This window comes from Carlito syrichta, unplaced genomic scaffold (assembly GCF_000164805.1).
Source record: "Carlito syrichta isolate Samal-C Ts95f unplaced genomic scaffold, Tarsius_syrichta-2.0.1 Scaffold301868, whole genome shotgun sequence".
Classification (NCBI taxonomy): Eukaryota; Metazoa; Chordata; class Mammalia; order Primates; family Tarsiidae; genus Carlito; species Carlito syrichta.
The window spans coordinates 50368-67388 of NW_007245964.1; the positions used below are offsets into that span (position 1 = coordinate 50368).

At 36.5% G+C, this 17021-nt stretch overlaps 1 protein-coding gene and 1 pseudogene across 1 annotated transcript in view; one reads left to right on the forward strand and one right to left on the reverse strand.

Annotated features, from left to right (window-relative positions):
* Window positions 1–17021, reverse strand: part of KIAA1328 (KIAA1328 ortholog) — a 195104-nt gene that overhangs the window by 13920 nt on the left and 164163 nt on the right. Inside the window, exon 7 of the mRNA XM_008055517.2 lies at window positions 3781–4454. Within this exon, the coding sequence (XP_008053708.1) occupies window positions 3781–4454 (674 nt within the window). The remainder of the gene's footprint in view (window positions 1–3780; window positions 4455–17021) is intronic.
* On the forward strand, window positions 8308–8705 carry LOC103257806 (annotated as a pseudogene).

The window sequence follows — 17021 nt, forward strand, 5'->3', positions numbered from 1 at the left end:
AAACTCAATGGAGAGAATAGAGAAAAGAAGCAGTAATTTGAAAATAGAATCAGAGAAACTACACAATCCTGAATAGAGCAAAGTAGACTGAAGAACAACAAGAAAAAAATCTAAATAGGTTCTTAGGGATATATAAGCCTGTATCAAAAGATTGTACATTTATATCACTGGATACTAAAAGAAGGGCATGGGATTAAAAAATATCAGAAAAAAATAATGACTGAAAACTTCCCAAATTTGGCAAAAGCTGGAAAACTACAATTCAAGAAGCTGAATTGAAGTCTAAACAGGATAAATAGATCTATGTCAAGACACATTATAGTCAAATTTCTGAAAACGAAAGTAAAAAAAATCTTAAAAACAGCAAAAGAGAAACAATATTTTATGTATAAAGAAAAATAATTTAAATGATTTCAGAAAACATAGATGCCAGAGAAAGTGGCACATTTTTCAAGTGCTAATAGAAAAAGAAAACTGTCAATCCATAATTCTAGAAAATGAAAACATTCTTAGAAGAAGGAAAACTAAAAGAATCTGTTGCCAGCAGACCTACCCTTAAAGAGAGCTTATGAAATAAAAAGGAAATGATAGAAGAAGAAAATGATAAAAAGAATAAAACTAGAGTCTATAATACTGAGTAACCTCTCACAGAAACAAAGATCGGAATATCACATGTTCTCACTCATATAATGGACCATAAACATCCAATGCAATACTATAAGAAAATGACTGACGGTACTGGGAAACTATGGGGGGGAGAGGGATGGGATTAACAGTAGCAAATATCTGTCGGGGGATGAGAAAACACCTCTTATCAACAGGGTGCCTGAATGAAACGTAATTGTACACCTAACCCTTAACTGTACCCCACAAAACCATAATAAAAAATACTGATTAATGAAAAAAAAAGAATAAAACTACAGGTAAACACAATAAACTTTTCTTCGATTTTCTAAATTTGATTATTAAAGAAAAAAATTACAATATTTTCTGATGTGGTTCTCAATGTAAGTAAAGAAAATCTTTAAGACAATTATAAACGAGGGAGGGGAAGGGGACTCAAAGTAAAATTTCTATAATTAAATTAAACTGGAAAAATACAATACCAAAAGATTTTGATAAATTACGTGTCTATAATGTAATGCCCAGATCAGCCAATAAGACATATCTATCCAAGAGATATTCTTGAAAACACTACAGTGACCCCTTGGGGTCCTTGGGGGAGTGATTCCAGGCCCCACTCCCATATCAAAATTCACAGATGCTAAAGTGGTGTACTATTTGCATATAACTTGTGCACACTCTTCCATGTTTTAAATAATTTCTAGATTTCTTAGAATACTTATAATATCAAATATGATACAAATGCTACCTAAACAGTTGCTATACTGTACTTTTTATGCATATTATTTTTTATCGCTGTATTGTTATTTTAAATTTACTTGTTCACAAACATTTTGATTCCACAATTGGTTGACTCTGTAGATATAAAACCTGGGGATATAAAGGACTAATTGTATAGATAAATTAAAATAAAATTCTCAAAAATTTTTAAGTAACTCTTAGGAAGGAGGGTAAAAGAAAACATGTGTGGGGAACAGCTCAATCAGTGTTATAAAGGGGACTCTGTAGCACCTAAAGGCTTCCTGTAGAAAAAGAAAAAGTCTTAAATCAATGATCTAAGTTCTTATCTTAGCAAATTAGAAAAAAGAATCAAGCAGAGGAAGAAAACAATAAACAGCAGAAACCAATGAAACTGAACACAGAAAAACAATAAAGAAAATTAATGAAACAAAAAATGAGTTCATGGAAAAGATAATTAAAATTAACAAACCTGTAGCAAGACAGATAAAGCAAAACAGAAGAGACAAATTACCAATATCAGAAATAGAACAGGCTATTACTACAAACCCATCAGACATCAAAAAGGTAATGACAGAATACTAAGAATAAGCCTACACATATTTGATATTGTAGATGAAATGGACCAACTCTTCAAAAAGCACGAACTACCACCACTTACTCATTATCAAATAGATCATTTGAACAGTCCTGTAAATATTAAGGAAATTTAACCTGTGATTTAAACATTCTCCCCCAAAATCTCTAGAACTAGATGGTTTCACTGGAGAATCCTACCACACATTTAAAGAAAAATTAACATTGAATCTACAAAATCTCTTCCAGAAAGTATAAGTGGAAGAAACATATCCCAATTTATTTTATAAGGCCAATATTAACTCAATACCAAAGACAGTATTTTTTTAAAAAGAGACCAATGGCCCTCATGAAAAACAAAACATTAGTAAATGGAATTCAGTAATATATTTAAAAAATCATACACTATGACAAAGTGGGAGTTTATTCTCAGGGATACAAGGTTGGCTCAATATTCAAAAATCAACATAATCCTGCACATTAGCAGGCTAAGTAAGAAAAATCACATGATCACAGAAGATATTTGACAAAATTCAACACTTATTCATGATGAAACTATAAAATCCACGAAACAAAAAAATGTATAAACTAGACTTCATCCAAAGTTTAAAACTTGCTCTGTAAAAATACGTTCTAAGAGATTAGAAAGACAAGCTCCAGACTGAGAGAAAATCTTTGTAATCTACATATCTGACAAAGAACTTACATCTAGAAAATATGAGGAACTCTCAAAACAGTAAAAACACTGTTTTATTCCAATTAGAATATGGAAAAAAGATACCGAAGAGATAATTTATAGAAGAGGCTAGAAGGAGGGCAAGCAACACACACAAAAAAGTCTAGCATTACTAGTCATTAGGTAAATACAAATTAAAGCTACAATGAAATGTCACTATAAACATATTTAACTCAGCCTGTAATCCCGTGCTTTGAGAGGCTGAGGTGAGTGGATTGCCTGAGCCCGCGGGTTCGAGACCTGCCTGGGCAACTTGGCGAGACCTCATCTCTATAATAAATCAAAAATTAGCTGGGCATGGTAGCACGTGCTTGTAGTTCCGGCTACTTGGAAGGCTGAGGCGGAAGGATCGCCCAAGCCCAGCAGGTCGTGGCTGCGATGGCCGGGAGCGGCCACTGCACTCCAGTTTGGGTGACAGAGTGAGGCTCCAACTCACAAAAAAAAAAAAAAAAAGGTAAAATAAAAATTAGTGACAATACCAAATGCCAGAAATGACATAGAAAAACTGAACACTATATAATAACAAAATAGCAATTAGCTTTTGAAACATTGTTCTTACAGAAGAATTGTTAAAGGAAGAACAGTCTAAATGTGTTTAAGTTTATAAGAATTGGCCATTAAATAGGTTATAATTTACAACCAGAAAAGGCTGCATTTAGAAGTCTCCTGTCATTTGATATATTTCATGTTATGGTGTGTAGACATAAATATGGATTGATAACAGCTAACCACACTTCTTCATAATGATTCCACTCCCTGAAATCTCAAGTCGTTACTTTATGCCTAATGTTCTCTACAATGACATCAAACAGCAAAGGATTTTGTGTAATGGTAATATAAAAATGTTGCCTTTGGAATTCACCCAAAATTACACCAAACTGCTCAGAAGGATATATTCTGTACTAAGAATTTGGAAGAAAATGTAATCTTTCAAGTATTACAAGGAAGACAAGGGAAATTACTCAGTAGTCTTGGTTGGTATGTATCTTGTGCAAACCAAGATCCTGAAGAATCTGTTTCTATACATCTGCTATAGTAACACGTTAACAATTTAATGCTGTGGTCTCCAAACTACAGACATTGCTGAAAGAACAGGTAGGACTCACCAATTATAGTCCAGTTGAGACTGGTGAAGCTGCTGCTGCTTTAGGAGAAGTTTTGTCTCCTGCTGTGCCAGCAGGTGCTGAAGGCGCTCCTTTTCAATTTCTAGTTCCATTTTCTGAAGCATCAGTTGCTGCTTTCTATCTTCTGAGAGCTGTTTTTTGACATTAGTTTCACCAGGTTGCAGTGCCCCTCCATCATGCATCAGAGATGCCCAAGAAAGCCCACAATAACTGCATGATTCTGGATGTACCTTGGAATATTGAGGGGCCATGTTTGCAGGATAGCACTCACGAACATGATCTGCATTTTCAGAAAGTCTGTGACCACAATGCTGACTAGATGGAGTATGTTTAAAGTGTGAACATTCCTTCATCTTCAGTTCTTCTGGTGGAGTTTTCTCTGTTGGGACTGCATCCACCTGTTTTCTTACTGGAGATTCATAATGACAGGTTCTGATCTCTGGTGGCACCCTATCTCGACCCTCTTTGGGGTGATGAAGGGTTACTGGTTTCAAAGAATTATTTCTATACTCCATAAGGGATTTGAAAGCTGAACTCTGGTTTGCAGACTTAGGCCTCTGCTTGGTTTGATGGTAGGTCTGTGGTCTGGCCATACTCAAGTAGGAACCATCCAATTCCATAGATGAAGACTGGAGTGTGCTTTTCCTACTGGATACCTAAAAAGAACCACAAGATCGCTTGTCAAGTCAGAGCACAATAAAACATGTTCTTTCCTTGGGTTTTCATAAATCAATGATATATGTTTACGAAAACAAACCTGTTGTTTTGTCATCTTAAATATTAAATAATAGCATTCACACAGCTAAGCAGACATGTGCCACAAAGCTATATTTATTTTCAAACAACCTACATTTCAGCAAATCCATATGAGGATGAGAAAAATAGTGTTGCTGCATGCTGTTTAAGCAAGATCTTTGGTGATTCTGGAGTTGAAAATAATAAGCATTACATAAAATTAATTTTGAGGAGAGGTAAAAGCATTAAATATTAATGTTTTTTAAAATGTTTTAATTCTGAATACTGAACCAAGAAATCCTTTCAGCCATCATAAATACCCTTTGATTGGCCATTACACAGCATGATATTTGTTGTAAAACATTTCACCTTATACTGATAGGATGTTACTTAATGCTACAACTTTGATGAGCTTTAATAAATATCTCTACAGAACACAGATAAAACCAACTACTTTCAACAAAATGATTTTAATCAAAAGCAGTTATTTAAATACAAAACATATTTCATTTCAGCTACAAACAAAAGAGATTTTTCAATTAAGCTATTCCAGTGATTACAGTTTGATGGAATTTGGGCAGAAAGGAAGGATTTGCAAATTATCTCTGACTGGCCAATAGCATGAGCTTTTCCAACATTTTAGCCTTAAGGCTGTTCTATCAGGGAGAGCACAACTTAATCTATATCAATGATTCTCAAACTTTAACTTTACCAGAGTCACCTAGAGGGCTTGTTAAACATGGAACTCTCTCTACCTAAAGCAGAGTCAAAGAATTTGCATTTCTTACAAATTCCCAGGTGATGCTGATGCTATTCTGGGGACCACACTTTGAAAACCACTGGTGTGTATCATGGAACATCTCCACCTGCCTCACCTTTGACCTTCGTCTTGGAAGGTCAAATTGTTATACATAGCTCAGCCCTGAGCATCAGTGATTTAGTACAACAAATATGCAACTTTTCTTCACAATGTATTTCAGAAACACAGCATATCCAAATTCCAGGCTGTTGTCCAAACAGAAATATTCTAGTTTAATGCAGAGGTTGAGTGTGCTACAGATGAACGACTTGCTCAAGAAGGTAGACACTTGTGAATAACAAAATAATAATGATATAAAGTCATGTGGAAGAAAGATTCTTAATCAATCTGGACTCATGGGGAGAGTACATTTCTGAAAAACAAATCCAGCCAGTGATCGCTCTTTCAAAGGTAATTCTTGACTGCATACAAACTTCCCTTTAATTTAGACCTTGGGCATAGCAAGAGAGGGTTATCAAGTCCAATTACTTAACTAGCAAGATGGGCTGTTCAAAGATGTATTCCTAGTAGCTGTTACTCCTTTTGAGCAGCCAGAGCACAACCTTTAACACAAAAGCTAAGAGGAACAAATCATCCACCTTTGAGGATGTCTTGTTTTCCAAGGCCTATTCTAGCTATTTTAGATAATGGATTCAGTCTCTACTGGAAGATAAAGACAAGAGAAAGAAACCAAGCAGACCTAAACAATTGAAATATCTGAAGTGTCCTTGATGTTTCCAGTCTTACCTTCTTCTCTGTGACTTTCATTCAAAGCCCATTTATGTTAACTCTTTTTTTCCTCGCCAGTTTCTATCTCTATTCAAGCAAATCCTAAAAGTCTTCTGTGTACTGAAAGATCATATTAACCAAAGAAGCAAAAAATTATCTGAATCTTCTACCCACACTGAAAGAGTCTTTCACTTTTCATGGACAATTATGTATATGCCAAGGGAAGTTTATTTGCTCAAGGCTGCAAGAGAAAGATTACCTTTCTAGTAAGCTAATTTATTACAACTTCTGTTATTAGTTTCCTATTGCTGCTATAAGAACAAATTACCACAAACCATGTGGCGTAAAACAACACAAATGTAGTCGCATACAATTCTGGAGGTCAGAAATTAGAACAATGTTTTACTGAGCTAAAGTCATGATGTCAGCAGGGCTGTGTCTTTGGCTTGGGGAGAGAAATCAGTTTCCTTGCCTTTTTTAGCTTCTAGTGGCCACCTACCTGCTTGTGGCTCTTCCTCCAGCTTCAAAGTATATAACTCCAACCCCTGCTTCCATCATCAGCAAATTGCTTTCTCCTCTGACTCCTCCTGCTTCTCCTTATGAGGACCATTTAGATTACATCAGAACCACTCAGGTAATACCCGATAATCTCCTCATCTCAAGAATTTTAACCTGATCATATCTTCAAAGTCTCTTGCTTTATAAAGTCCTTTGTGCCACATAAGCTGACATTAATAGGTCCTAAGAATTAGGACATGGACATATTTGGGGGTCCGTTTTCAGTCTACCACAACTTCTTTTTAAATAAAAACTAATTTATAAACAGCTGAAATGATTCTCTGTTCTAGAGACACAGAATAAATGAACAAGAAAAAATAAATGAGATCTTTAGGAGAAGGGGGAAAAAGCTCACCAATTTACTTTGCAATAGTTGGCAATGATGGACAGATGGGTAAAAAGTATCAGCTAACAGAGATACACAGAAACACCATGTTTTCTATCCTATTAAGAGACAGAGGGCTATGATAGTGTCTATAGCAAAGGATTTCCATTTAAAGGACAACAAGTTACATCTGAGAAGACTTGCTTCTCTTTAAAACAGACATGCCACCTTGTACACCAAGCCACAGAAAATAAACTAGTCCTGGGCAAAATTTGTAATAAACTACCTCATAAAAATTAATCTTATTTTACACCTAAGGGAAAACTCTAGCCCACATTAATCTCTCCTACTCTGAACATCTGTAATATTTACTTTCAATACAAATATTTAACATTTATTATCTACTGCTTTGTGTTGTAAACTTAACCTTTTGTAGAATATACTTTTTAAATGACAGCTACATTTTCAAAAGAACCAGAAACATAAATCAACATTTTATATCATTATATATTAGAATCCATGTATTGCTACATAATAGGAAGAAGCATGTATATGTTATTTTACATTCTCATTTTCTTTCTCAGCATTTTTACATATGTGCATTTTAGGGTATTGATGTATTCTAAATTTACCTTAATGGTATCGATTGTGAAATTATTCACAAATTCAGATATTTAAAATAATTCTAACACATTTTTTAATCTTTCATGTTTTTAAGAGATAGTATAGTGTAGTGTAATGACTTTGATGCCTGTTTTGCTCAAAAAGAACACTGCTTTGCCAGTTATCTGCTGGGTAACTGTGCACATGTGGTAAGCAGAATTCTAAGTTAGACCCAAGATTCTCACCCCCCAGGGTACATCTCTGTAACGTCCCCTCTTAAGTGTGGGTAGGACCTATGAACATGACAGGATATCAATACTGTGATTATATACATTATATGGCAAAAGGAACTTTTAGATATAACTAAGATTCCTAATCAGTTGACTCTGAGTTAATGAAAAGAAAGATAGGCTGGGCTCGGTGGCTCAGCCTGTAATCCCAGCACTTTGGGAGGCCGAGGTGAGTGGACTGCCTGAGGCCACGGGTTTGAGAATAGCCTGGGCAACTTGGTGAGACCTCGTCTCTACATTAAATTAAAAAAATTAGCCGGCGTGGTAGTGCGTGCCTATAGTTCCAGCTACTTGGAAGGCTAAGGTGGAAGGATCGCCAGAGCCCAGTAAGTTGACATTGAGGTGGCCATGAGCATGCTATTGCACTCCAGTCCGGGTGATGGAGTAAGACTCTGACTCAAAAAAAAAAAAAAAAAAAGCTCTTTCTTTTCAATGATACACCAGGCTGGTCAGTGGCGCCGGCAGTGTGTGCGGCAGATGCAGAGATGCAGATCTTTGTGAAGACCCTCACGGGCAAGACTATCACCCTTGAGGTTGAGCCCCGTGACACCATCAAGAATGCCAAAGCCAAAATCCAAGACAAGGAGGGCATCCGACCTCACCAACAGCATCTGATATTTGTGGGCAAACAGTTGGAGGATGGCCACACACTTTCAGACTACAACATCCAGAAAGAGTCCACCCTGCACCTGGTGCTGTGCCTGTGAGGTGGTACTATCGAGCCTTCCCTCCGCCAGCTCGCCCAGAAGTACAACTGCGATAAGATAAGCTGCCACAGTGTTACTCAAACCTGCATCCCCGTGCGGTCAACTGCTGCAAGAAGTACAGGCATACCAACAACCTGCCCCCCAAGAAGAAGGTCAAATAAGGTCCTTGCCAGCCAGCTCCTCCCATAAGGCAGTCTCCTACCCTGGCCCATGGCCCTGGGGCCTCAATAAAGTTTTCCCTTCGTTGACTGGAGCAGTAAAAAAAAAAAAAACGATCATCCTGGGTAAAGCCTTTAAAAGAGGGTCTGATTCTGTCCCCCCAGCTATTACCTGCTGCAAGGTCAGAGCTTCTTCTGCTGGTCTTGAAGAAATAAACACTTTCTTGTTGTGGGAGGGCTAATGGAGGGGGTCATTTGGCAAAGACCTGGGGCAGAAGGCAGTCTCTGGCCAATAGCTCGTAAGAAAACATCCATCATACATTCATTATGCAAGGAACTAACTTCTACCAACGACCAAGTGAACTTGGAAGAGTATCTTGAGCTCCAGATAAGAATGACGCCTAGTGGACACCTTGCCTGCACCATTGTCAAGACCCTAACAGAGGAACCACTGAGTACTCATACTCATGGCCCACAGAAACTGTGAGATAATACACGTGTGGCTTTAAACTACTAGGTTTGAGATAATTTGTTACACAGCAATAGAAAACTAATAAAGCACATCGCTCAACTTGGTTCCTCGTCAGTAAAACAGTAGTGATGTACAGAACAAAAAAGCATCAGGCTACTTGGGAGGCTGAGGCAAGAGGATTGCGTGAGCCCAAGGGTTTGAGGCTGTGGTGAGCTATAATTGTGCCACTGCACTCCAGTCTGGGCAACAGAGGGAGATCCTGACTCTTAAAAAAAGAGAAAAAATCTACCTAAAAACCCAATGAGAAATTATCAAGGGCATCAATTTATAAAAGTCCAACTTACAAAAACAAACACAAAAACCATATTTACTTCTTTCAAGTAGAACATATTACATGTGGGTGTGTGTGGCAAGATCCCCAGAGAGCGTGTTTAGTTACCACAGATTATATCTAAATTATCTTCTGAAGCGAATGAGTTCAGTTACTTACCTTTATTTTACTAAAGGTGGGTTTACAAGTTAGGCCAGAATTGAACTGCTTGAGATAAAAGATGTTCTTCATCTTTATGTTTCACACAAAAGATGTTAGGCTTACACTAACTTGTTGCACTGCCTCTTATGGTTCTTGGAATGATTAACTGAGGTCATTTATATAAAGTGCTTGGATAGAGCCTAATATAAAGTTAGTATTCAAAAAAAGTTTCCCATTATTATTATTATTGCTATAATTCTTCACACTGAATTCTGTGCCTCAACAATTTTTGAAGGCAGGAGCTGCTGTATTTATCCCTCTCGGGTTATGGGTCACGGTAATAAAGGCAATGCTGTGTTGTTATAGGCTGAAAAGAGGCCATTTTGGTTATGTTGAAATAGTCATTTAGAAAAGACTTAGAAACTTGTATTAAGCTGAGTTGGGTTAAATGTAAAAGTCATTTGAATTTAAAAGTGAACATTTTTCCTTGTCTCCACTTCACTGTCCTTGGATTTAATAACTGTTGCTGGTCATTGAGTCCCCTGATAAGCAGGAGACACACACGAGAAAATTACATGTCCCTGGAAAAGCCTCCACTGGACCTAGGTAAGAAATGGGCTCTGCTGAAACTTTCTAAAGCCCAGAAATGTATCTGTTCCTTAGTCTCCAGAAGAAAACTACTTTCTTTCATGTCTTTGCATTAATTTTATATACAATGTATAATCAAGCCTTGTAAACCAGAACTCCCGGAATAAGCAAAAAACAAAACAAAACAAAAACAACAACTGTAACCAACTAGAAAGTACACAGCCCCAAGTTGTTTGAGGTAACCATAACTTAGAAGAATGGCAGGATTGATGTAATTTGAGCACTGGTTTGTGACGGTAACTGGGGTGTAAATACAGATTAAGAAAGAAACTGTAGAATGGTCATAAGACAGGTAGTCATTACTGATCAATAGTGGGAAAAAGATAAATAACTATATGTTTTATTATAAATATTGGATGAAAACTCTGCTTCAATGAACAGATTTTTGGTGGAAACACAGCCTGTTCCCTGATCCTATTATAGCAGAATAAAATTCCTTCTCTCAGTTTTCTGCCTCTTGTATTTGATTGACTGCAAGAGAAGCAGCCGATTGTTGAATTGGGCTGTAACAGTGTGACAGGATAGGTCACATTAACGAAAGAAAAGAAAATTAGAATCCACGATTATGCTGAATCCTGTGGTACTAAGCAAGAGGAAGAGATGAGAAATAGAAAATTCCCCGTTAGAGTCTGAATGTAAGAAATTAAGTGATTTTATTAGTGGAGTTGAAGACAGATGTTGCCTCAGGGACTCATGGAAGTAACAATGGGCCTGAATGAAACAGATGTGTTTTTCTTTCTGGAGCTGTTCCATGCTTTCTCTGAGATATTTACAAATATAACTTCTCTTAACCAAGGCTTAAACTAACAAAAAGTCCCAAGCTGCTGCTTCTGGCATATGGGTTTAATATGAATTTTTCTGATCTAGAGCACTAACTTAGAAAACAATGCAATGAAACTTGAGGCATAATTTACAATAAAATGTACAGATCTTAAGTGTACAGCTTGAAAAAGTTTATATTAGTATATACCTATGTAGCCATCACCCATATAAAGTTATACAACATATCCATTACCCTAGAAAGTATTCCTTTCTAGTCAATACCACCTCCTCAGACTCCCAGGGATAACCATTACTCTGACTTCTATGACAACAGATTTATTTTGCCTACATTGAACTTCATATAAATGGAATCACGCAGTATGCTACTCTTTTGTGCCTGGCTTCAATATAATTCAATATAATTTCTGAGCACCTTCTACATTGTATGTTATCAGTATCAGCATGTTAACAGTAGCTCCTCTTTTTCACTGCAAAGTATTTCATCATATAATATAATCAGAGTTTATTGATTCATTCTAATATCGATGGATACAAGGTTGTTTCTATTTTAGGGCTATTATGAGAAAAGTGGTGATGAATATTCTTATACAATTCTTTTTTTGAACTATATGCATTTATTTTACCTTGGCCAAAGGGAAGGTGTATGTTTAACTTTATCAGAAGCTGCCAATAAGCTTGTGTGGTCATTCTACTTCACATCCCATCAGCAAAGTATGAGAGTCCCAGTTGCTCCACACTCACACTAATAATTAGTAGTGTAAGTGTTTTTTTATTTTTAGTCATTCTGGTGTGTGTGCAGTGAAATCTCATGTAATTTTCTGAGTCATAAAATACTCTTCCTCCAACCAAATAAAATTTAAAAATCATTCTTAGCTCATGGGTTGTACAAAACCATACAAGCTGGATTTGGCTTGCTGTAGTTTGTCAACTGAACTTGATGATTATGTTGAATATTCTTCCAGTTAAAGAATTCTATGAATATGCTCAAGATCCAATAAGAAAACTGAACAATGCTACTTGAAATGTACTATACATTTATATTTTTGCTATGTACTAAAAATGAGTTAGATGGAGTGCTTTATCAGAAATGAACAAATGACATTTAGCAGAAAAGTGTGCAGAGCAATACATACAGACTGAAAAAACAAACTGTATATATATTTTTTTCTTTTAAGATGAGGTTTTGCTTTGTTGCCCAGGCTGGAGTACAGTGCCAGATTATAGCTCACAGTAATCTCGAACTCCTGGGCTCAAGCAATCCTCCCACCTCAGCCTCACAAGTGGCTAAGGCCACAGCTGCACATCAGTCACTGTGCCCAGCTTAATTTTTATTTTATTTTATTTTTTTGCAGAAATGGGGGGTCTCGCTTTGTTGCCCAGGTTGGTCTCGAACTCCTGGTTTCAAGCAATCCTCCTTCTTTGGCCTCCCAAACTGTATAATTTTTTTCTTTTAAAGCTTAGATAGGAAGATGATCTGTAGATCAAAACATATTAAAAAGTTGGGTTCACAGTGGCAGCATATTAGCATTTGTCTTACAAAAGGTACCAAAATCCTTGGCTACTAGAAGTGACTTCTGCCAATGAAATCCTTGACATGGCAGGTTATGGAATCCACAACACAAAACAAAGATGAGAAGAAAATGCAGGCATCTTTGGCTTACGACAGAACTAGAGCATAATGTTTCTAGTTCTTGGGTAGATACAAGCTGGTAACTAGATGAAAATCACCAATGAGAAAAGAATAAGGTTAAAAAAACCCAAAAAACTTGAGAGAGGCTTAGCTTGGACATAACAAAGAATTTTCTAATATTGAAGGTTAATAAATTTCTGAGTTGTAAAAAAGGTTTTCTAAATCTTTAAGATACCTTTCTAAAGTATGACAGATTTTTTTAAAGACTGCAGAGAAAATAATAATGCCTATAGTATATGTTATGATATGATCTGGTATACATGTATGCACATGTGTATAAGCACATACATGGATACACACCCCAAATCACATAGTATTTCTATGGTAATCCAGGGTTTTCCCATGTTCTCTTATGTTAAAAAACCACTGCAGTATTACTTTGTGAAATACCATCAACAAGGAAACAGCGATGTATTATAAGTTTCTGCAAATCATTTTTATAGACCTTGCCAATTTCACTGCTATAGAGCCATGGAGAGACATGAACTAAACTACAGTAATTATTTCTTTCAACAAGTTGTTATTAACTTTGGATGTTTAGGAAGGGATACTTCCTAATGTATTCTGGAATACTTCCAATGTATTTATGAGCTGCTAACCATAGGATTACTCAACAGTACCAACAGGTCTTATTGGTACTTATTTCTCTGATGATAAATAATAATTTCCTATCCTGGCAAGCACCCTATTAACAATCCTCGTATTTCCACTGATAGCCTTATAAGAATGCAAATCTCAATTCTGTAGCTTCAAAACTTCCCCTTCTGCTCTTCATTTCATTGAGAAGTCAGCAGTTCATGACCTGGACAAATATTTCTTAACCTAAGCTATGGTATGGGGCCGGTCACTGTATTTCCCAGAGCATCCGGAGTTAATGTGGAATAAGGCACAGAACGACACTCTGCATTTTAAACATTGGCATACATGGACCAGTTGTCAAGCTGATAGAAAATATGTAACACAACAGCTGCACTGTGAGGTTTGCCAAAGTCTCATCCCAAATAAATGTTCATTTTCCCCAGTGCAATTAACTCCCCTATACTGGCAGATTTTGCTAGAAGATCATCAAGGTAGATTACCTTCCAGTGTTATGAACTAAATACTTACAGGTGTTATATCATCAGTTATAACTTACAAACTTTTGCATTTAGCAAGACATGCAGGCAAATGAATCATCTAATTTATGAATTATTTATAAGAAATTCACAGCATGCTCCTGGCGTCATCCATGGCCTTTTCCAGGTCATATGACACCAATTAGAGTTGAATTTTAAATTATTCAATAACCTGAACTCTCTTGTCATTTAACATATAGATATCAATGCAGTAAACAAGTTAAATCTAATGGGCCCTAGAGGTTTAAGCTCCTTCACTGCTTAGCAGCTGAAGCTGTAGGACATCAGTGGAAGAGAAAAATAACAGAATGCAGCAAACACATTTGCAAGGCTCTAATAACTTGTTCTGGTTCCCATAGGTATTGTAGCACAACTGAGAAATATTGAATCTAAAAGGCATTAAAGTCAATAATGATGAGATTTAAAGAATATACGCACACAGAAGACACACAAGAATGTGTAAATAACAGAACATCAGCAGCAGATCCCAAATGCCATACCAGATCCTAGGATATGGACACCATAAACCTGCCAACATGTTTAACAGTAACTACTATACTCAGGAAAGGTTAAACTTCATATTCTTGAATCATTACTACATTTCCTGAAAGTTGGAGTTTGTTGAGTTGCTATAAAAATGAAGAGACATCATGGAATAATTGACAGTATACTTGAGTTAGGGTCAAAACAAAAACCTTGCTTAGAATTCCAGTACTGTTACTTAAGAGTTCTGCTATTTTAGGCAAGTCTCTTCCCTCTCTCAAACAAATGTACTCATTTGTAAAAGAGAGGGTTGGATCTGATGATCTCTGAGGTTTATGCTATCTTTGAGAGCTGAAAAACCCAGAGGTTGGGTTGTTGTACCCCAATGAAGTGAGGGAAAAGAAAAGGCTGGATGAGAAATCATACCAATCAGTAAACATTCAGATATCAACTAACAGACCTATAGCAGAGTTATTGAATATCCCTTGGCTCTACCTCCCCTAGCAAGTTCTATGTTTTAACTCTGTTACGGTCTTTTGTGTCTTACATGCTGAAGAACTTAAATCAGCATCTCAATTAATATATCTAGTCTCTAAAATTGAAAGAGACACAATCGAAGACTGAAACAGACAAATGTATCATTGTGAGGCTATTTATTTTTGATAAATAGTTTGATGGGATTTAAAAAGTACAACCATTTACCACAGAAATATGTAACAACAGTCCTGATTCACATACATAATTATAATTGCTACAAATAAAAAAGCAGCTTTATACATGATTTTCTAAATCTATAAGAGGAAACAGAAGCATAAGGCCTGTAATTATTTAATAGAGATCACAAAAAAGGTGAAATAATTTTATAGAGAAAAATGAGACACAGGCAAAGACAAGGAACTCCTTGGTATACATGGTGAAAATAGTCTTCACAATGAAGAAAAAAGCAACTAATACAAAGATTCAGTTAAGGACGCAGCACACACACAAAAATGATCCGTGACAGGTGCACACCACTTTTCTTGTGCCACCCTCTGGGTGTGATGCTTGTAAAGAGCATCGTGGGGCTGCTGAGCTGTACTCCCAGGGGCTGCTCCTTGACCTCTCCTATGTTCCTCCATGACAATCAGGCTCGGGAATGGAAACAAGAACTGAGTACAGACAAATGTTTCCATAATGTTCTTTTTAAAAGAAGCAAACAAGATGAATTTGTGTCACATGAAGGCAAGTTTTAACAATTCTTAAGACACTTTCTAGAAAACATAAAGTTAACACTATCTGTACATGACCAACTATTCCTGAAGGAGAAAAAGTACTTATACTACAAATTTCTGAGACCAACAAGTGAAAAGAAACTCTCCTGAAAAAGAGTATTTAAGAATTACCAAGAAGTATAACTTACTGTCTATTTGTAGACAAATAAGAAGAATGGAAAATAGACTGTTTCTTATTACACCAAGATTTCCCAACGTGAATCACAGACCTATTACTAAAGAACAGTCTTTCTTAAGCCTGTCTATTCATTTTTTTCCCCTGTGTTAATACCAGGGATACTGACGAGATCTAGTGGGAAGCATTTCTGAAAGCACAGGGACCTACCAAAATGAAGAGCTTTAAGGTGGATGTACTTGGAGGGCTGGCCTTGCCTCGGGGACTCAGGGTTGTTTAGGACTCTTAATTCTTTAATTACATAGTGCTGAATCTTGAGGAAGTTATCCCCCTTTGCTGATGATATGATCATATACCTTGAAAACGCAAGAGAATCTGTCAAAGCCCTCTTTGCACTGATAAAGGACTTTGGTAAAGTCTCAGTGCACAAAATCAATATGCAAAAGACAGCTGCATTTTTATACACTACCAACAAACAGACAGAGAACCAAATAAAAAGCACAATCCCATTCACAATAGCCACACAAAAAAAAATATATATTGGCATTCCTAACTAGAGAAGAGAAAGACCTTTATGATGAAAACTACAAAACAATGCTCAAAGAAATCAAAGATGACACAAGCAAATGGAAAAATATTCCATGCTCATGGATTGGAAGAATCAACACTGTTAAGATGGCCATCCTACCCAAGGCAATCTACAGATTCAATGCAATACCCATTAAATTACCAACATCATTCTTTTCAGACCTGGAATCAACAATACAGAAATTCATATGGAAACATAAACAGTCACGAATAGCCAAAACAGTCCTCAGCAAAAGAAGCAAAGTGGGAGGTATCACACACCCAGACTTTAAACTTTACTATAAGTCTACAAAAATCCAAACAGCCTGGTATTGGTACAAGAACAGGAATGTCGAAAAATGGAACAGGATGGAAATTCCAGAAGCAAAATATCAGTTTCTCAATCAATTCATCTTTGACAAAGCCTCTACCAACAACCACTGGGGAGAGGAGAACCTATTCAGTAAATGGTGCTGGGAAAATTGGCTGACCACATACAGATGAATGAAACAGGACCCCTACCTATCACCATACACAAAAATTAACTTCAAATGGATCCAAGACCTAAATGTAAAACCCCAAACCATAAGAATCTAAAAAAACAAGACAGCCCCTCTCAAATGAGGTCAGCAACATTGAGAGACATCTTCTCAATGGGGGTGTTGTAGAAGGTTTTGATGTCTCAAAGAGTCCTCTTGTCTTC